General features: G+C 38.8%; 1 protein-coding gene across 2 annotated transcripts in view; it reads right to left on the bottom strand.

Annotated features, from left to right (window-relative positions):
- The window catches only part of LOC126163166 (brain-specific angiogenesis inhibitor 1-associated protein 2-like), a 991,817-nt gene that overhangs the window by 9,825 nt on the left and 958,534 nt on the right, over positions 1-23,458 (bottom strand). The window contains exons 8-10 of one of the 2 annotated variants that reach the window (XM_049920109.1): positions 17,579-17,716; positions 5,747-5,852; positions 2,515-2,719 (exon numbers count right to left, since the gene is read on the bottom strand). In XM_049920109.1, coding sequence (XP_049776066.1) covers positions 2,515-2,719; positions 5,747-5,852; positions 17,579-17,716 — 449 coding nt within the window. The remainder of the gene's footprint in view (positions 1-2,514; positions 2,720-5,746; positions 5,853-17,578; positions 17,717-23,458) is intronic. The other variant, XM_049920110.1, reaches the window with a different exon arrangement.

A 23,458-nucleotide genomic window follows, 5' to 3' on the forward strand; every position in this document is an offset into this window, starting at 1 on the left:
ATGTGTGGTACAAAGTACAAAGGTTAATAACTCACATTAAATGTTTAGAAATGTAAAATTGTGCACTTCAAAAAACGAAAAATGTAGTATCCTATGACTGCAGCATTAGTGAGTCACTGTTGGAATCTATCAATTCATACAAATACTTGTGTGTACCAATTTGTAGGGATATGAAAGTGAACAATCATATAGTCTCAGCAGAGGGAAAGGCAAGGGCAGGCTGGGGAACATTGATAGAACACTAGGTAACTGCACTCAGTCTACAAATGAGATTGCATTCAAAATATTCAAACACTTGTGCAACCTATAATAGAAAACTGCTCAAATGTTTTGGACTCATCCAAATGGTACTAATGGGGGATACTGAATGGGTATAAAGAAAGGCAGTATGAATGGTCACAGGTTTGTTTGACTCATGGGAGAATGTCATGAAGAAGCTGAAAGAAGTGAATTGGTAGATGCTTGGAAATAGATGTAAATTATCTAGAGAATGCCCACTTAGAAAGTTTCTAGAAAACTACTTTAGGTGATGAAGGTAGGGATCTACTACAACCTCCTATGTATCACTCCCATAGAGTCAGAAAAGACAAGGAAGGCTTCAGACTGATTACGTATTGGTAAAATCAAACAACGGAAAATCCAGACTCGAATAGTGACAGTATTATGAAAAGGGTAGAGTTCTACTCACCATGCAATGAAGACATTGAGTCACAAACAGGTACAACAAAAAGGCACCCAAACAAATAAGCTTTCAGCCAAAAGGCCATTTTCTGAAGTAGACAACACTCACACACATTCATGCTAACACAGCTCGGACACACACATGACTCTGTCTCTAAGTGCTGAGGCCAGTCTGACCAGAGACAGTGACAGAGACAGTGATCATGTATGTGTGTGAGTTGTGTTAGTGTGAATGTGTGTGAGTGTTGTCTACTTCAGAAGGTCTTTTACCGAAAGCTTAGTTGTTTAGCAGTCTTTTTGTTGTGCCTGTCTGCAGCTCACCGTCTCCACCATGTGGTGAGTAGCAATCTATCCTTTCCATAATATTATATACTGATGAGGTAGAGATTTTGAAGCCAGATTTTAAACTGTAAGACACTTCAGCAGCAGGAAAAAAGGAAAATTAAAGTGATGGGATCTTGATAAATTGAAATACCAGAGGTTGTTGAGAATTTCAGAGGGAATGTTTGGCAGTGACTGACTGGGGAAGGGAATACAGTAGAAGATGAATGGGTAGCTTCAAGAGATGAAATAGTGAAGGCAGCAGAGGATGAAACAGGTAAAAATACAAGACTTATTAGAAATCCTTGGGTATCATATCACAGGAAATATTTAATTTAATTGATGAAATGAGAAAATATAAAAATGTAGTATATGAAGCAGGCAAAAGGGAACACAAACTTCTAAAAAATGAGATTTACAGGATGTGGAAAATGGCTGAGTAGTAATGTCTAGAGTGCAAATGTAAGGAATTGTAAGCATACGTCACTAGTGGAAAATAGATACCACCCATAGGGAAATAAAGATATTTTGGGAGGAAAGAGAAGCAACTATATGAATATCAAGAGCTCAGATGAAACACCAGTGTTAAGCACTGAAGCAAAAACTGAAAGGTTGATGGAGTATATAGAGGGCTATGCAAGGGAAGTGAACTCGAAGGCAGTATAGTAGAAAGGGAAGAGAACATAGATGAAGGTGAGATGGGAGATACGATACTGTGAGAAGAATTTGACAGAGCACTGAAAGAGCTAAGTTGAAAAAAGGACCCTGTAGTAGACAACATTTTGTCAGAACTAACAATACCATGACAAAACTATTCCACCTGGTATGCAAGACACATGAGATGGGTGAAATACATTTATATGATTAGTGAAAACTCTGGAAAGAAAATAAGCAATGGAAAGAGAAATCCCATACTTACCAGCTATACATTATGAATTGGATAGACAGATTAAAAAAAAAGCACATTGTAGCATAGCTTCTATCCAGTCTATGTGACAACTTCCTTTATGCTCAAACAGAATGTGCACAGCTGTTTACTACACTTGTCTGATTGCTGCTTTGTAGAAACAAAGGCTATAACTTGTTTTGTGCCCTCTCTTCCCAGTTTCCAGCAATAATAACTTACAAAAACAGGAAAACTATTTTGTGTAAAATCTTGTGTAACTTTATGCCACAAATGCGTCATTCCTCCCTGAATAATATGTTGTAGTAGAAATTTAGACTGCAAATTTACCTAATACATGATATTTAGGTTAGCAGATACAAGGAAGGTTAACCATTCAAACTATGATCATTGACATTATCATAGTTTAGGAATGAAAAACGACTGTGTTTTGTTACTCTGTGTAAGTAATTCTGTAAACTAGTCAGCAACAGTAGTCAAGATGCTTGCTTGTGGTTTTCTAACCATGAAAATGTATCTTATCAGAAAATATTTCTTTTACAGTGGAATGTAATGTTTAGTATTCCCATTATGCCACTCATCAACTACGCAAAAGCCATGTAACGCACCTGTCTTCTTACTGGTCGGTGATTCATGGGGGGAGAGCCTACTCTAGCAGACTGTGGTGCAGGGGCACGAGAGTGGGTATTGCTAAGAGAAGGGTTGGGGCTGTGGCCTGCTTTACCCGGAGGACTACTGCTGCCACCTCTGTGATGGGCTGGTGTTGCTGCTCCATTGCTGATTGCATCAAGGCAAGCACTGTCTGTTGGTGAACTGAAAAACAAGAAGTGGATGTAATTAGAAATGGTTACTCTGATTTGCCTTCGAAAAACATTCAAACTGCAAATTAAAGTAAATATATCATAATGGTAGTTAAATTGTTTGTTATATGTAGTCCATTTCTCATACCAATCTTATTTTGTACTCTCCTGAGGCTGTCATCTCTTATGACCTCCTGAATACTTTTATAGATGATTAAAATTCTTCTGGGTGTTGTACTGTGTTATTATCTGAAATGTAAACTACCTTAAAACTATAAAATCAACATTTTGACCATATTGCAATGGTGTACCTGAGAGTAAGACTCATTTTACTGGAGGAAAGGTTCTCCAATTTGTCACAAACTATCAGTGTGAATTCCTCATGTTCCTGGGGCTTTATTGGCATGAGCATATAATAGGCTAGGCATGATGAGAGGGAGAGGGTAGGACTATCCAGTTTGTTGATGATCGTTGATGCTCGAGATCATCACTTGGCTTCTGGTGGGCACATTTTCTTCCTGGCATGCATGGAAATGCATTGACTGTTCCTATACAGCTGTTTGTTTAGGCTGTCATGTCCATAATCAGTGAGGTTTCTGTCCCACTCATGGGCTATAAGACCTGGAGAGATGGCAGCCAGGATCCTGGCAGTTTGTAGTGATCCTCTGCATTAATGTTGTCAGGCAATTTAATAATTTCAATCGCCTCTCATATTTTAAAGTATTTTATATTTTAGGCAATTAAGCAGTACAACACCAGATGAATTTTAATTGTCTTGACACCAACTGCAGAAACCTACATATTTATGTCAATACTTTTATGGTTTATAGGTTCAGAGTACACATTTTTCATTATCATTTTTTTCTCCGTCATATGATGTGATGGTCAGGATTCATCATAATGTAGCATAAAGCAGTTTCTTCTGCTTCATTCATCCTTTAGTATCCCATTATGAGTATGAATACCTCTCTGTCATGATCTCATTTAGATATGCTCTTTAGTTAATTCTTAAATTATGTGTCTGTTTTTAAATGCACTCTAGCCATAAATCAATTTGTTTACATTATAGTTTACATCTACCTGTTAATGTGGAATCCCAGTGCTTGTAAGTGAGATCATTATCCATGGTGATGGATTTTTGGATGTAGTATTTTCTTCTATTTTTTAAAAAATGAAACAGGAGGTAACTATGTTTTAGAATTTGGAGGTCTGCGTCTACATTTTTAATGACGTGTTCTGCAAATGTGGAACATATGATGTCACTTTTCAGTGCTCTTAGATGTCCTGAGTATCTTATTCTGAAATTCCTACAGCTGTCCAATGTATACTGAATTGCAGTCCTTACAGGTTAGCTGGTATATACCTGCTTTGTTGAATTTCCCTGTGGTAGTGTTGAGTATTTTTAATCTTTTCTGCAGTGTGTTTTTTTGTTTAATATACCACATGTATACCTTGATTTTTTATAATGTTACTTATTCTGTGAGTTATATTGTTGTTAAATATGAGGGTGTGCCATTTTTTCCTGTTGTTTGTGGTTTCTCCATCTTGTGTGCCTTGTGTGTTCCTGTTGGATGGTTGTAACTGATGTGTTGTGCTGTGATACTGTTGTGTATGTTCATTGTCAGTTGTGTTTTTATTTTATGGTTTAGTTTGTCAATAGTGTTTATTTTGTAACCATTTTCTGCGACAGTCTCTTACATTATGTTTAGCTCTTGTATGTAGCTACCTTTGTCTATTAGAATTGTGTTCAGCCTGTGTGTGAAGTACCTGTGGCTGTCCTGTTTGCAGGCTGCCAGGTGGTTTTCCCTGTTGTGAATAACTGTATTAGTTGATGTAGATTTTCTGTATTCTGAGAACTGCTGTTTGTGTTTTTTTGTTTTTTTTTTTACTCTGATGAGTAGGAAATTTATTTTTTTGTCTGTTTCAGTTTCAAGAGTGATGAGCATTTTTGGGTGATCAGTAATGACATCTTTGTGTAACTGTAGTATCTGGGCACATGCTTCATCTACCAAACAATTATGTCATCAACATAGTCGCACCAATATATTACTTTCCACTGTTTTTGTTTTATTATTTCTTCAAAGATTTTGTTTTTGAGGTGGTTAAGGAAGATGTTGGCCAGCAGGCCACTTATGGGTGATCCTGTGGAGAGCCCTTCCTGTTGGGTATAGAATTTCTTCTTGAATTTGAAGTAAGGTTGCCCCGTGATTATTCTCAAAAAGATTGAGACTTCTTGTGTCTATGTTTGTGGGGTAGTGTTGGTCTGTCATAATTTCTTTCAATAATTGTGCTTGTCTCTTCAGTTGGTATGTGAGTGTAAATTGTAGTGTAACTATTGCACATATTCATATCCTTTATTTTGTCAACAAAAATTCAATGCAGATGATACTCTAACATCCTTTATGTTTGCAAATAATATGATGTTCTAATTAAGACCTGTGGCTGATTTTGATTGGAAGCCACAGGATACAAGCAATGCAAAATAAAAGGTAAAGTACATATACAATTTAAATAACAACAAAACTCATGTAACATATTTCCTAACCTAAACATAGTCTGTAAGTATGTATTTCAGAAAAATAAAAGGAAAAAGTGCACTGAGGATGATACAACTGGGGTGGAACATGTTCGGTAATTAATGTCAATAATAAATTGTGTACTTGCAAAATGTTATTGTAGGTATTGTTTGTTGTATACCATTGGGGACTGCCACCACTAAGAACTAAAAAATGGTGGAAGGGGAGAGAGAGAAAAACCACAATGCATAAACTTAAACAAAAAAAGCAAATAGTGACAGTAATGTTATCCTTCTTGCTATCCAAGATCATGTGATGTGTTGTCTTTTTTACACTCTCTCACTCAGTAGATAGAGGAGAGAGGAAGTTGAAGTGTAGAAATGATATTGAGGTGTATGCACAATATCATTTCAAATAGAAGTTCATGTCTATAAATATATTTACTTGGCCTCTAAATTCTCTCAACATGCAAAATTTATCGATGTAAAGGAGGCTTACACAACGTTCACATTCTCAAATCTCACCTGTCATCAATGCCATCAAAAATCATTTCTGTGTATGCCAATGGAAACCAGCCAGTGGAGTGAGTTCTCAGGTTCTCACCGAATTGCCATCCCTTATTGCGTTCACCTAAACAAATAAACAAATATTCAGAAAAACAGTTTTATTGTATATTGCATGTGTACGCTCTTGTAGACAAATTTTTAAGACATAAATAGAAAGAAATATAAGTAAAATGAAACAGAAGTTTGAAAATGTAACCTACATTTATTTTGCACAATTATTGTAGTATTCACTATTGTACACCAGAAATGAACCAAAATTGATTGTGAAAGAAGATTAAAGCTATGCGAACTATGAAAATTTTTTAACTGTAGAGGCACATTTGACCTAAAGTAACTGTTATGAGCCTTCCTTTCAGTGGTCATAATTACTTGTACAAAATAACTATAGACAAGAAAGGTGGTAACATAAATTATAGGAAGTACCTTAGAACACAAATGGTCATCTAAAATAGTGTAAAAGAAGTATCTGAACAATTTATGATAAGAGTGGAAACATGTAACCAGTGCTCTCATTAATGTTCTGTTGATTAACATTGCTTAATGGATATTCAGCACATTTTTCTGACATTTAAGAACAGCCATATTTCTTAATATGTACTGGTAATTGTATACTATCGCATTAAGATCTTGCTACTGTGGGATCATTTGCCTCTTTAATTTTTATTGAATTATCATTACCAACAAAAGTGTTATGAAGCTTAAGTAAATGACTTTTTTCAGCACAACAAGGAAACTTATTTTCAATATGATGTTTTGTACTGTTTTAGCCATCTGTAAGAATTGTTTACAAAGATCCAGAATTGTTAGCTATATTCCCTGTTGCATGCAGAGGAATGTAAATATTTATAAATTTTATCAGAGGCTAGCTGAAATTTCTAAATGCTAAGTATCTACAGCTCTAAATGTAATATTTTATTTCTTCTCATTTTAGTTGTAAAAGAAAATCTGAACTATACTTCATAAGCTACTGGTTTCTGTGATACATGCACTCCAGGGTTAATTACACCACTGCCAGAGAAAGAAATTTTACTCAATGGACCTGCATCTACACTCTGCAGTGTTATATTTGTGAATTTTGCATGATTACATACATAAAATGAGGTAAAAAGAATCATGATTTCCACACAACTAATTAAAGTGTTGTACAGTCTTATTATGTGCAGAGAAATGTGAAGATCTGAACACTAGAATGAAGACATATGAAGTTAATGGCCGCCACATAAACTCGAACTGGTTCCTTACAGAAACCTTGATAATCTCAGCAAAATATGTCTTTTGACAATGGTTCAAAGCTGTGAATGTCAAAAATTCATACCAATATATCAGTTTTGATGGAGATAACTTGGTATACCCCCACTTCAATCAACATGAAAAGGTTGGTTTCTTTCACCAACATAACATGTCGTTAACTATTAGTTCCATGGTCTGATCCAAAGCTGACCCAGAATAATAACATTTGATTGGGCCAATATGTCATGAAGAGGATTCCTTATGAAGCTTTTCCATCTTATTTTATTGTGAAGAACAGACAACACTCTATAATATTCATATATGAAGATGGTATCTGTTCTATCGGACATGTCCAAGAGAACAGATACAATTGGTGACAATGCAGCACTCTAGAATGAAATGATGATTAAATGAAGACCCTACACTGTTGATAGGCATTGATATACATCAACGTGGACAGTTGAAAATGTGTGCCCTGACCGGGACTCGAACCCGGGATCTCCTGCCTACATAGCAGATGCAGTATCCATCTGAGCCACCGAGGGTACAGAGGATAGTGTGAATTCAGGAATTTATCCCTTTCACACTCCCCATGAGATCCACATTCCCAACTTAATGCCCACACACTACATTCGTAGTGCCCCTGCCCATTACACTCATTACTCGTGGCAGACAATCTTACTGAGTCCCCTAAGAGTTCGGGCAATACGTGTGCATCTGCACAGAAGAAGAAGGTCAATGGCCAGTTAACCTTAACTATATGAAGATTGTATCTCATTTTAGAGCACTGCATGTCACCGATTGTATCTGTTCTTTCGGACAAGTCTGAAAGAACAGATACCATCTTCATATAGTTAAGGCAAACTGGCCATTGACCTTCTTCTTCTCTGCAGATGCACACATATTGCCTGAACTCTGTGGACATTAAGTTGGGAATGTGGGTCTCATGAGGAGCTTGCAAGGGATATATCACTGCAGTCATACTATCCTCTGTGCCCTTGGTGGCTCAGATGGATAGAGCATTTGCCATGTAAGTAGGAGTTCCCGGGTTTGAGTCCCGGTCGGGGCCACATTTTCAAATGTCCCTGTTGATATATATCAATTCCTATTGACAGTGTAGGGTCTTCATTTAGTTATCATTTCACTTTAATATTCAGTACAAATGGCCATCTAAAAGAAAGACACTGAAAGCAAAATATACATTTCAAGCATTTGCACACCAATAAGGAAAAAGATTTAAAATTGACACCAGGAATGCTAATAAAAACTCTACACTCTATGGATAGTTAACTATTGTTAAACAATTATAAACCATCAGTTTTCAGCAGTAAATCTAGCAGAAAGCAACTACTTAAACACATGTTACTTCTTCAGTTACATTAAACAGCTGTTGGTTATGACATTTCCTGGCAGATTAAAACTGTATACCTGACAGACTCAAACTCAGGTCCTTTGCCTTCCTGGGCAAATGCTCTTCTAACTGAGCTATCCAAATATGACTCATGACCCATCCTCATAACTTTGCTTCTGCCAGTATCTCATCTCCTACCTTCCAAACTTCATAGAAGCTATCCTGTGAAACACGCAATACTAGCACTCATGGAAGAAAGGACATTGTGAAGACATGGCTTAGTCACAGCCTGGGGGATATTTGCAGAATGAGATTTCCACTCTTCAGTGGAGTGTGCTCTGATATGAAACTTTCTGGCAGATTAAAACTGTGAGTGAGATCGAGACACAATCTTTGGATCTTTTCCTATCAGGTGCAAGTGCTATACCAATTGAGCTACCCAAGCACAGCTCACGATCTGTCCTCACAGCTTTACTTGTCATTTACTTGTCTCCTATCTACCAGACTTTACAGTAGCTCTGCTGCAAAGGTAGAAGGTAGGAGATGATGCACTTGTGTAAGTGAAGCTGTCAGGATAGGTTGTGAGTCATGCTTGTGAAGTTCAGTTGGTAGAGCACTCATGAAAGGCAAAGGTCCCAAATTTGAGTCTAGGTTGAGCATACCATTTTAACCTGACAAGAAGTTTCATATAACTGCACACTCCAATGCAGAGTAAAAATCTCATTCTGAAAACGTCCCCAAGGCCATGGCTAAGCCGTGTCTCCACTGTATCCAGTCTTCTAGGAGTGTCAGTCTTTCATGTTTCACAGGAGAGCTTCTGTCATGTTTGGAAGGTAGAAGATGAGGTACTGGCAGAAGGTAAGCTGCGACAATGAGTCATGATCTGTGCTTCGGTAGCACAGTGAATAGAGCACTTGCCTGTGGAAGGCAAAGGTCCCAAGTTTGGGACTCGGTCTGACACACAGTTTTAATCTGCCAGGAAATTTTATATCAGTGCACACTCCATTGCAAAGTGAAAAAACTCATTCCAGTTATTGGTTATATCACGCCGCTGAAGTGATTTCTGCTTGCTCATAACAGTATTTATCAAAGAATGAGTCATCTTCCTAGGACGTTAACAAAAGCATGGTTGCAGTGTTGTTGTTTGAGTCATCAGTCTTCTGACTGGTTTGATGTGGGCAGCCCTGAGTTCCTCTCCTGCGCCAACCTTTTCATCTCAGAGTAGCAGTTACAACGTACATCTTCAATTATTTGTTCAATGTATTCCAGTATCTGTCTACCTCTACAGTTTATACTCTCTACAGGTCCCTCTCCTACCTTGGAAGTTACTCCCTGATGTCTTAATACATGTCCTATCATCGTGTCCCTTCTTATTTTCAATGTTTTCCATATATTCCTTTCCCTGCCAATTCTATGGAGGCCCTCCTTATTCTGCACTTTATCAGTCCACCTAATTTTCAACATTCTTCTGTAGCACCACATCTCACTTGATTTGACTCTCTCCTGTTCAGTTTTCTACAGTCCATGTTTCACTGCCATAGAATGCTGTACTCCAAATTTACATTCTCAGAAATTTCTTCCTCAAGTTAAGGCATCTGTTTGATACTAGTAGATTTCTCTTGGCCATGAATGCCATTCTTGCCACTGATACTGTGCTTCTTACATCCTCCTTGCTCTGTCCATCATGGGTCATTTTTCTGCCTGGGTAATTTTTGTAGAATTCTCTAATTTTGCAGTGTACATGTGGCTATACAATTGCTCAGTTCTTGAATCTTGAGTATCAGGTAAGAAGTTGAGAGTAAAATATGTTTTCGGTTTTATTTGAATTATAATGCTTATACCCATTTGCCCCCCTCTTTCATATGTCTAATGGGAGATTGCTACATAGCATCACCTCAGCTCTGAATGCTATAAGAGGGGTCAAAGCCTACATGGAAATTATTTCTTATCTAGTGTAAGACTGTGTAAACAGGGCTTGTCTGAAATTAATTTTTTATTACTAACATAACCATCATTAAGAAGTAAATATACTGAGAAACGTAATGACACCTAAGTCATTGAAGAGGTCTCAGAGATGTGTGCAAATATTTGTGGGGATATTCCCAAAATTGGAACAATACTGAAATTATTCTACTCATCCAGAAAGCAGATTCCCAAGACATAAAAACTATAGACCAGTCAGACTCCTCCATAGAGTGCAAGACACTCACTATAATTATCATTAGACAAATAGGTATTAGGAGCAAATATAGCACAATGGACCTCTTAGAGTAATAAATGAAATTATGGATTGGAACAATATTAAATACCACCCTGTATTGGATTCATATACACTCCTGGAAATTGAAATAAGAACACCGTGAATTCATTGTCCCAGGAAGGGGAAACTTTATTGACACATTCCTGGGGTCAGATACATCACATGATCACACTGACAGAACCACAGGCACATAGACACAGGCAACAGAGCATGCACAATGTCGGCACTAGTACAGTGTATATCCACCTTTCGCAGCAATGCAGGCTGCTATTCTCCCATGGAGACGATCGTAGAGATGCTGGATGTAGTCCTGTGGAACGGCTTGCCATGCCATTTCCACCTGGCGCCTCAGTTGGACCAGCGTTCGTGCTGGACGTGCAGACCGCGTGAGACGACGCTTCATCCAGTCCCAAACATGCTCAATGGGGGACAGATCCGGAGATCTTGCTGGGCAGGGTAGTTGACTTACACCTTCTAGAGCACGTTGGGTGGCACTGGATACATGCGGATGTGCATTGTCCTGTTGGAACAGCAAGTTCCCTTGCCGGTCTAGGAATGGTAGAACGATGGGTTCGATGACGGTTTGGATGTACCGTGCACTATTCAGTGTCCCCTCGATGATCACCAGTGGTGTACGGCCAGTGTAGGAGATCGCTCCCCACACCATGATGCCGGGTGTTGGCCCTGTGTGCCTCGGTCGTATGCAGTCCTGATTGTGGCGCTCACCTGCACGGCGCCAAACACGCATACGACCATCATTGGCACCAAGGCAGAAGCGACTCTCATCGCTGAAGATGACACGTCTCCATTCGTCCCTCCATTCACGCCTGTCGCGACACCACTGGAGGCGGGCTGCACGATGTTGGGGCGTGAGCGGAAGACGGCCTAACGGTGTGTGGGACCGTAGCCCAGCTTCATGGAGACGGTTGCGAATGGTCCTCGCTGATACCCCAGGGGCAACAGTGTCCCTAATTTGCTGGGAAGTGGCGGTGCGGTCCCCTATGGCACTGCGTAGGATCCTACGGTCTTGGCGTGCATCTGTGCGTTGCTGCGGTCCGGTCCCAGGTCGACGGGCACGTGCACGTTCCGCCAACCACTGGCGACAACATCGATGTACTGTGGAGACCTCACACCCCACGTGTTGAGCAATTCGGCGGTACGTCCACCCGGCCTCCCGCATGCCCACTATACGCCCTCGCTCAAAGTCCGTCAACTGCACATACGGTTCACGTCCACGCTGTCGCGGCATGCTACCAGTGTTAAAGACTGCGATGGAGCTCCGTATGCCACGGCAAACTGGCTGACACTGACGGCGGCGGTGCACAAATGCTGCGCAGCTGGCGCCATTCGACGGCCAACACCGCGGTTCCTGGTGTGTCCGCTGTGCCGTGCGTGTGATCATTGCTTGTACAGCCCTCTCACAGTGTCCGGAGCAAGTATGGTGGGTCTGACACACCGGTGTCAATGTGTTCTTTTTTCCATTTCCAGGAGTGTAGTTTGAGAGAACTTTGACTCGGTCTCAACTAAATCTTCATCAACAGCCTTTGAGTAACAAGGCACTGATTCGGCCTATGTTAGTATACCGAAGAATGTATACAATTATACTGCAGCCTCTGTCAGATTTCATCAAGATTGTGGGACATTTAGAATTGAAAGAGTAGGGATGCAAGGTGAGTGCAATTGCAAAAATTGTTCTACCAGTTCTAGAGGAAATTATCAGGTATTTAAAGTGGGGCAATTAAGAAGGATTAAGTGTTAATGCAGTGCACCTCAACTACTAATGTGCCACTGATGATGTTCTCTTTGTTGATAAATAATGGATGGAAAAAGTTAATACAGCAAATCTGAAAGTAAGCCTGTAAATCAGTTAGAAAAATAAGATCAATATAATGTATAATCAGTACACTAGATCATAAATGGAAGTGTACAAATATTTATCTTTACCCTAAAAGGCTGCTTTTAGGAAGTTTGATATAAATTTTTAAGATGCTACCATTGTCTTTCTAAGCTGATCAATCGGTAGATAATCCAAGATTTTTGAAAACAGCCATTTGAAAATAGCTGTACAACTTCACATTTTCCATTATTATGAAATCTGTGAAGACACATTATGAGGCATCAAGGGATCATGAATTATTTATGGAAAGGAATTGAGGGAGATGGGTGTAAAAATAGTAGACAGAGACAAAAGCTTGAGTACAATGAACAGGTTCTGTAGCTAAGGCTTGTGTGGGATAGACTAGCACAGAGATCTGCAGCAAACTAGTCTTCAGACTGAAAACTACAACTATATTATACTGTATGATAACTTGTATCCAGTTTCATATACCCATTAAATTTACAAATGATATTCATTTTTCTCCCTCCACAAACCATGGACCTTTCAGCACTGAGGCGGCATGTGGTTTTTAGTGACACATACTTATGGTTACTAATCATTTGTAATTGAATATTTTCATTGCATTATCCATCACCATATATTAAAATGACAGCCAAATGTTTCCTAGTAAAAAATATATGCCATACTAAATGGATGAAAATTGGCAGATGAAGTAACACGACTTAAGGTGATGTGATATGGAGAGGAACTAGAGTAAGCTGAAGCCTTAAGTCAGTTCATAGCACATTGCACCATGTGGTTCAGGGGTAGCATCTTTGACTAGTAATCAAAACATAATGGTTTCTAGGTTTGCACCCAGCCTCTACTTAAATTTTGAATAAAAATCATTAGCAATAGCGATTGAAGATTTCCAGTCTAAGACGTCACCTCTGCTCTACTAACAGCGTTTTAAAATAGGATGGAGAAGTGGACAGAAGTTCTGGGCATTTTCTTGCCCTTGGAGTGTGTAACTGCCCCTAAAAGGCAGAAGAATCAGCAGTGATCAGTGACACAGGTTTAGAAGGCAACCATTGCATTAAAGACACATAATGTGTATTTACAGGGCATGTAGACTGTAATTGGAAAAGTGTTATGCTGATCTCTCTATTGGAAAAAGATTCCAAATTAATCCTCCATTTCAACCTCCAAGAGGGGACTGCTAAGGGGCGAAGGTGATAATGACAAAAATTGGAATAACTAATAAAGGGATAACATATGAGTTGTAGCATGGGGGGATCCTCCATTTCGACCTCCAAGAGGGGACTGCTAAGGGGTGAAGGTGATAATGACAAAAATTGGAATAACTAATAAAGGGATAACATATGTGTTGTAGCATGGGTGGTCAGAAATATGAACATAATAGAAAAAATACAAAATCTGAAAATGAAATGCAAAGACTCAATCTAGACATAGTGGGGGCCAGTGAAGTGAAATGAAAAGAAGATAAGGATATCTGGTCAGCTGAAGATAAGGTAATATCAACAGCAGCAGAAAATGGTGTAATGGGAGTAGGATTAATTAAGAAAAGGAAAGCAGGGCAGAGAGTGAGCTGCAGTGATCAGCTTCGTGATAGGGTTGACAATAGTTCAGACATAACAATAATTCACATATACATGATGATGTTACAAGCAGAAGACGAAGAGTCAGACCAAGTATATGACAATACTGAACAGGTAATTCAGTATGTACAGGGGAATAATAATTTAATAACCATTGGGAACTGGATACAGTTGTAGAGGAAAGGGTTGTGGGAGAATATGGTCTGTATAGCACAAATGACAGAGGAGAAAGATTAATTGAGTTCTGTCATAAATTTAAGACAGTAATAGCAGATCCTCTTATCAAGAATCACAAAAGGAGAAAGTATACTTGGAAAGGACCCAGAAACACAGGAAAATTCAAGCTTTTCTACATTGTGGCCAGACAGAGATTAGAAAATCAGATACTGGATGGTAAGACATATCTGGGAGCAGAGATAGACTCAGATTGTAATTTAGTAATGATGAAGAGTGAACTACAGTTTAAGAGAATGAAATGGAAGAATCATTGTGGAAGGAAATGGAATACTGAAGTACTAAGGAATGATGAAAAAAATTTGAAGTTCATTAAGGATGTGAATACTGCAGTAAAGAGTGTCACAGTAGGCAGTTCAGTTGAAGAGGAGTGGTCACCTCTAAAAGGGGCAGACACAGAATGGTCATACATAGATACAAGGAAAGTAACTACGAAGAAACCTTGAGTAACAGAAGAAATTGTTCAAATGATCGATGAACAGAGGAAGTGTAAAAATGTTCAGGGAGACAGAGTAATATGGCAATATAAATGCCTTAGTAATGAAATGAGTAGGAAATGTGGAGCATTCATGGCTGTATGAAAAATGTGAAGAAATGAAAAATGAGATGATTGTCAGAAGGATTGCCACAGCATATAGAAAAGTCAAACAATCTTCATTGAAACTAAAAGAAAGGATGGTGACATCAAGAGTGCAATGGGTATTACACTGTTAAACACAGAGGAGAAAGTGGACAGGTAGAAAGAGTATGTTGAAAGCCTCTATGAGGGGGAGGACTTGTCTGATGACTCGATGGAAGAAGCAACTTAAGTCATTTTGGAAGACATAGGGGATCTAGTATTAAAGCCAGAACTTGAAAGAACTCTGGAAGACTTGAGATCAAGCAAAGCAGAAGCAATGATAACCTTTTATTGGAATTTCTAAAATCATTGAGGGGAAATGACAACCAAATGTGTATTCAAGTTAGTTTGTAGAATCTATGAGACTGGCGATGTGCCATCAGACTTTCAGAAAAATATAATCCACACAATTATGCAGGCATAAACAGCAGAAAGGTGCAAAAACTATTGCACAATCACTTTAACATCTCGTATGTACAAGCTGCTGACAAAAATAATAAACAGACAAAATGAAAAGAAAATTTAGGATTTGTTGGATGATGATCACTTTGGCTCCAGAAAAGGTAAAGCTACTAGAGAGGCATTTCTGACTAAGCACTTGATAATGGAAGCAAGAGTGAAGAAAAATCAAGAGACACTCATAGGATTTGTTGCTATAAAAAGCAATCTAGAATGTCAAATGGTGAATGATATTTGAAATTCTGAGAAAAGTAAGAGTAAGTTACAGTGAAAGATGGGTGATATTCAATATACACAAAGCAAGAGGGAAATGTAAGGCTAGAAGAGCAAAAATGAAGTGGTTTGATTAAAAAGGGTGCAAGACAGGGGTGCAGTCTTTCGTATCGAATGTTTGATCTACACATTGAAGAAGGAATTATGGAAATAAAAGAAAGGTGCAAGAGTGGAACTAAAATTCTAGGTGAAAGAATATCAATGACTAAACTTACTAATCACATTCCTATCCTCAGTAAAAGTGAAGAACAGTTACAGGGTCTGTTGAATGGGATGAATAGTTTAATGAGAACACAGATTAAGAGTAAACTAATAAAAGACAAAAGTAATGAGAAGTACAGAAATGAGAGCGATGAGAAACTAATCAAAATTGTTGGTCATGAAGTTAAGGGATTGTGCTACCTTGTAAGAAAAATAATCCATGATGTACTAAGCAAGGAGGTATAAGAAGCAGGCTAGCACAGGCAAAGGGAGCATTCCTTGCCAAGAAAAATCTATTGGTATCAAACATTGACCTTAATTTGAGGAAGAAATTTCTGACAATGTATGTTTGGAGCAGAGTGTTGTATGGTAGTAAATCATGGACATCCACTAAATAAGTGAGGGTGGAAAACTACCTGCAAAAAGGAAAAGGCACTGGGTTCGAATCATATGCCTTTGTGTAGTTTTAACTTGTCATGGAGGTTAGTATGAAATATTTTCAGCAGTTCTGTTGTAATGTCTGTTCCCTTGTAACACAAATGTATTAATGTTATGACAAATCTAGGAGTAAAATGATTTAATATGTGGTATGTGGGTAATTCCATTTGCACAGAAATGATTGCAATCAAAGATATATAGATGGGTGCTATTCAGTTTAAAATGACAGTTTATGGGAAAGGAAAGTGTACCAGTACTACAGGAAGGGATCTCCATGGAAATAGTCCATTACCTGTTTGTTGGAAGATATCTTGGCAGATCTCTCTGAACCTGAGGATGTTGACCTGGGAGCCAGGAACAAGTAAATCATAAGCCAAAGAAGAAGAAATGGTTGGGTAAACCTTTGTGACCTATTCTATTCAGCTGGAATTGGGGTGTCAACATTCCCAACTAGTCACTGCTGCTTTTAGATTGTTGCTTTGACAGTGTGTACCTCTGTTGCCTGATCCATCTTCTGCTGTTGATGTCACTGTGGACTTTCTATCCAGATGATTCAAGATTCACTACAACTAACTGAGGATACGAGGGACACATGCTGGCTTTGAGAGCTATTTGCGTCTGCACAACATACTGCAACTAATTACAGAGGTGGAAATCCTCAGACTTTACATATGCCTTGTACCACTATAGACTAGAACTTGTTGCCATATAACATGTGCCTCTATTATTACCCAGGCAAAATATTCTGTGATAATTTTGCTTTCTGAACAACCATTCAATATTTTTGTTTCTCTTCAGTCAGTTGCTCATTGTATAGTTCCTTGTTATGTTGCATATGCTTACTATCAGTGGTTCAATAAATGTGCTAGTCAACATGAATGTTTCATTGCATGATATCCCATTTTTCTGTCACTTTCAGAATTGTATCCATACTTTTACAAGTTCTAATTGGCTTCTAAGAATCAACTTTTGGAAGCTCTAATTGGCTTTTAGGAACCAACCTGAACCCCAGATCAGTGAAATAATTGACTTCTTTTACCATAAACTAATTCCACACACATTAATTACTCCAAAAATTCAGATCTCTATTAGCATATTATCATATCAGAATATCTATGTGTGTATGGAAGATACCTCAATAAATGTATGACCCTAGTATGAGAACTGAGGATATAACATTTGGTTCCCATCATTTAACAGTGCATATGTTATTTTTGCTTGGCCTTTTGAATGAAGCTGGAGTGTTTAAAGTAATGATCTAAATAGAAGAATAAGGATGTTACGAACCCAATATTTCAATCACATCCCCTTCCAGGAAACTGAGTTGGTTATCACCACTAGAAAGATACGGATACAATGCTCGAGCTAATTGGCTTCCTTCCCACCCTGTGGTTACTGCCATGGATTTCCTTCTTGGTTCAGAATCTGGAAGAATGAAAAGGTTCACAGTAAATGACAAACTCTATAAAAATACAGAAAACATATGCAGAAATAAATATTTCTCTACAGAGAGAGTAAAAAAGACTGAATATTCATACATACTGACTATATGTATATTAACGGTATAGGTTAGAACCAGCAGTTTGTTTTATATTATTATACCTACACAAATTGTTTCTCTAAGAAATGAACAGTACATTTGGGATAAAATATCTCATATTTAAGAAATCTGCATGAGTCTGTTATGAATTTTTTATCAAAAGTACATACGGTATGGCAAGTGTGTTACTTTTGTTGTTTATTTTTCAACTTTTGTTTAATGTTGTCTGTGAAAAAAAAAAAAAGGAAGATAGACATTTACTTAGTTTATTAAGACTATTGATTGGTAATATACTAGACACATAATTGTGAAGATCAGAATTCAAATTCTCATTCAGTTGTCCTCCCACAAACACACAAAACCATTAGAAACAAAAACTTGGATGTTCTCTTAATCATTGCCACAGTCAGTCCACTTTCTCAGCAATATTTGTTTTGGGGGTGTTATATCTATTCTTTATGTTGAATATCAAGATACACAAATCTCCAAGCTTCCTTCCATTATTTTATTGTGTACAGAGTGTGTGTGTGTGTGTGTGTGTGTGTGTGTGTGTGTGTGTGTCACAAATGCCCACTGATCAATACTATAATAACAACAATAAACCAGTCTGACAGAAATAGACTGCCACATTTATCAGAACTCATCAGGAAATGACTGCAACAGCAGAAACAAGTGGGTAAGAGATAAAGCAGGGAAAAAGTCTGTGACAAAAAATTCTGAAATATCAATCCTTATAAAACTTCAGTTTGCATTACCATAAATGTTTAGCATGCAATTAAATCATGTGGAAGAACGTTTTCTAAACTTGCAGCAACCATCACTTCCTGCCTTTGTAATGACAGTCTTTATGTTGACGCCAATGAGAATACTAACACCCTAAATCGTTTCAGGCAAATGCTGGGATGGTTCCTTTGAAAGGGCATGGCCGATTTCCTTTCCAATCCTTCCCTAACCCGAGCTTGCGCTCCGTCTCTAATGACCTCGTTGTCGACGGGACGTTAAACACTAACCTAACCTAACCTGATACTAACATGCGGTCAGTTGCTGGTTTTATTACTGTTTTATGATTTCTGGTTTTATGTTAACTTATTTTATGACAGTTATCTCACACTGGGCAATAGTCTTGCGTCCATTACTATTTCTAAAGTATTTCCATACTGATTGGTATGCATGGTATTTTTTAATAAGTTTTGTGTTGTTTGACACATGCTAATGACTGGATAGCTGCGTGGTTTGTACTTATGCAGGTCAAGTAAGTTTGACTGATTCAATTTACTGGCATAACTGCCATTGCTTAAATTTTTTAAAGTTTTTATTTATTTGTGGTTTTCCTCTGTCAGTGTTGTATATATTTACTGTTTGTTTCTTGATACCATTTGATAATGATACATTAACTGGAGCTGTACAGTTTAGAAAAATAAATATCAATTTCTGTTGAAAGTAGCCAACTCTGAAAAGTAGGTAATACATTGTCTGGGTCTCCTGTGAATGCATGCTCCTGGAATTTTAACAGAAAAACTGTCTATAATGCACAGTGACTCGCTTGTAGTGTTTACTACTGGAGTTTAATGCATTCTCATGATTTCTGAGTGAATATATGATGATATGCATCACTGTTATTTGGATTTGCTCTACCTGTTGTATTAATCCTGCCCGGTTCAGATGCCAGACTGACAACCAAAGTAGCCCAGTACAAAAAATGCGAGTATCTATGTAACAAGAAGGTGCTAACACTCATGGTTCTTCAATTAGAAACATATTTTTTGACATGACTGTGTTCCCTATTGCTGGCTGTATGGTAAACAGTAAACAGAAGTTGTTCTAATGTGTTTGTGAGAAATTATGCGAAGAAAAAAGCCTTAAATGTGGAAAAACCAAATATGTAAATTTCATAAAGACAATGCATTGGCCCTCACAGCTGTAACAATTTTCTTCTGACTTGGCTCACAGAGACTTATTCTTGACATGATGAAAGATTAACATTTGCAAAGCACAGACTAGATTCAAAAGGATTTGATGAGATCTTTGCACAGACATAATAAATGCATCTGTGCGAGCATTAAAACTGCAAAAGAAGGGTTTGGAGTCACGTATGGCAGAATAGGGTATTAACTTTCAAAGACATAACATTGTCATGACACGTAGTTTCCTCACAGTATTCTGCTCTCTGGGGCTAAAGATAATCATTTTAGAGTCTCTACTCCTACAAAGATCACATAAAAATTCTGAAATGATCATGTGGTAGGGATCCGTACAGTGGCGTTAAGCAAGCTGACACTAGCAGTGTACAACTGTCAGGAGAAAGGGGTAGGTGAAGTGCAGCCCATCAGTTGAGACGAATGCGGCAGCTAGTTGAAGGTGAATTGTGATGTGGTCTAGACAGAATTCTAAAAACATTGTAACTTTTTGTGATTTGACGAGGTTTCTAGTGATGCAAATACACTGCCTGACAATACAACTGAAGCATGCAAAACAGATGGCGGATGTCAGTATAACTTCGTACATGCATACGTCATTAGCAGGTTTGATTAGAGTTACCATTCTCTGCAACAGTTAGGATGGTAACCAGGGTACATAATGGTTTTGTGTTTATGTTGTTACCAGGCCTGGTAGGGAATATAATTGCATGAACAGTGCTAGATGTTGAGTAATCACTTTGGAGGACACAAAGATCTTGCATACTAATGTGAGACAGTGTTATCAGCAGAAAAATGTCTTAAAAGGGGCTTCATTGTGGGTCTCCATTTGGCCAGCTGTTTGAATCACGCAATATTCAGATTTGTGTGGCATTCAGATGGGACAGTGGCCCGATGTTGCACTACATGGGAACATGAGAAAAGACACATTTATCAGCCAGGTTCCAGTCAGCCATGACTGACCACCACAAACAATTGGGCACCAAGCACAATGTAGTCACTTCACATCTGCACACTTGGGCACCAAGCACAATGTAGTCACTTCACATCTGCACCTGCCATCCAAGAACAAGTAATGAGCTCCTTGCAACATTCAGTGTCATTCCACACCAATGGTCATAAGTTAGCAGCAGCCAGACTGGGGAATTACTGACCCACAGACAGGTTGGAAAAAAAAAGCTGTGTTTGGAGTGGTGCCCTCAATTGGGAAGCGTGGACTGCCGATGAATTGCTCACATTGTGTTCAGCAATGAATCACACTTCTGCACTATCCCAGGTGACCATCATTGGCAGGTGTAGTGATGAAGTGCGGAGAGATCCCATTCTTTCAGTGTTTTGGAGAGGCACAGCAGTCTTACTCCCAGTGTCACAATGTAGGCGATCATAGAGTATGGTGTGAGGTCATTGCTGGTAGTGGTAGACTTCTGATTGCTCAACAGTACATCATGGACATCCTGTCATGTGCCAGTACATTTTTCAACAGGACAATGCTCGTCCCAACATGACACGTGCCTCTATAAACTGGCTGTGTGATATTGAAGTACTGTCATGACCATGAAGATTCTCAGATCTGTTCCTGGTAGAACATGTGTGGAACTGGCGGCCGTGGTGGCCGAGCGGTTCTAGGCGCTACAGTCTGGAACCGTGCGACCTCTATGGTTGCAGGTTCGAATCCTGCCTCGGGCATGGATGTGTGTGATGTCCTTAGGTTAGTTAGGTTTAAGTAGTTCTACGTTCTAAGGGACTGATGACCTCAGAAGTTAAGTCCCATGGTGCTCAGAGCCATTTGAACCATGTGTGGAACTGGCTGAGACATCAACTGCATCCCAGTGTCAGTATCTAGGATGTCGAGAACCAGGTACAACAGCTTGTCTCAGGAAAGGACACAAAGGCTTTATGAGACGTTTCCCAATCAAACCTGTGCTTACACCCAAGTGAGAGAGGGTGCAATATCGTGCCGATAAGTGGTCTCATGCAGCCAAGGACTGTAAATTTCTCGATTATGTAATCACTGCAATAATATCACATATCCTCTCAAGCCGTGGAGTTTCATTTCATTTCCTCCTCCCCCTCTGGGTGCTTCACTTTTTTATGTCAGGCAGTGTGTATTACTCGCACCCCATTTTAGTGTGATTCCCGCCTCATCCCTTGGAGGCATTCTTTTCAGCTGACTACTTTACTTGATGTGAGAATTACCGAACTATCAGTTTAATAAGTGACAGCTGCAAAATACTAACACGAATTCTTTACAGACGAATGGAAAAACTGGTAGAAGCTGACCTCGAGGAAGATCAGTTTGGATTCCGTAGAAATATTGGAACACTTGAGGCAATACTGACCTTACGACTTATCTTAGAAGAAAGGTTAAGGAAAGGCAAACCTAAGTTTCTAGCATTTGTAGACGTAGAGAAAGCTTTTTACAATGTTGACTGGAATACTCTCTTTCAAATTCTAAAGGTGGCAGGGGTAAAATGGGGAGCGAAAGGCTATTTACAATTTGTACAGAAAGCAGATGGCAGTTATAAGAGTTGAGGGGCATGAAAGGGAAGCAGTGGTTGGGAAGGGAGTGAGACAGGGTTGTAGCGTCTCCCCGATCTGTATATTGAGCAAGCAGTAAAGGAAACAAAAGAAAAATTCGGAGTAGGTATTAAAATCCATGGAGAAGAAATAAGAACTTTGAGGTTCGCCGATGACATTGTAATTCTGTCAGAGACAGCAAAGGACTTGGAAGAGCAGTTGAACGGAATGGACAGTGTCTTGAAAGGAGGATATAAGATGAACATCAACAAAAGCAAAACGAGGATAATGGAATGTAATCGAATTAAGTCGGGTGATACTGAGGGAATCAGATTAGGAAATGAGACACTTAAAGTAGTAAAGGAGTTTTGCTATTTGTGGAGCAAAATAACTGATGATGGTCGAAGTAGAGAGGATATAAAATGTAGACTGGCAATGGCAAGGAAAGCGTTTCTGAAGAAGAGAAATTTGTTAACATCGAGTATACATTTAAGTGTCAGGAAGTCGTTTCTGAAAGTATGCCATGTATGGAAGTGAAACATGGACGGTAAATAGTTTGGACAAGAAGAGAATAGAAGCTTTGGAAATGTGGTGCTGCAGAAGAATGCTGAAGATTTGATGGGCATATCACATAACTTATGAAGAGGTATTGAATAGAATTGGGGAGAAGAGGAGTTTGTAGCTCAACTTGACAAGAAGAAGGGATCGGTTGGTAGGACATGTTCTGAGGCATCAGAGGATCACAAATTTAGCGTTGGAGGGCAGCGTGGAGGGTAAAAATTGTAGAGGGAGACCAAGAAATGAATACAGTAAGCCGATTCAGAAGGATGTAGGTTGCAGTAAGTACTGGGAGATGAAGAAGCTTGCACAGGATAGATTAGCATGGAGAGCTGCATCAAACCAGTCTCACAAGGGAACCTCCCCATCGCACCCCCCTCAGATTTAGTTATACGTTGGCAGAGTGGATAGGCCTTGAAAAACTGAACACAGATCAATCGAGAAAACAGGAAGAGGTTGTGTGTAACTATGAAAAAAATAAGCAAAATATACAAACTGAGTAGTTCATGTACAAGATATGCAACTTCGGGTTCCTGTATGGCCAGAAGTGCCGTGGTTCTGTGGTTAGCGTGGGCACCTGTGATATGAGAGGTCCTTGGTTCAAGTCTACCCTCGAGTGAAAATTTTAATTTTTTG

This window comes from Schistocerca cancellata, chromosome 2 (genome assembly GCF_023864275.1).
Source record: "Schistocerca cancellata isolate TAMUIC-IGC-003103 chromosome 2, iqSchCanc2.1, whole genome shotgun sequence".
NCBI classification, from domain to species: Eukaryota; Metazoa; Arthropoda; class Insecta; order Orthoptera; family Acrididae; genus Schistocerca; species Schistocerca cancellata.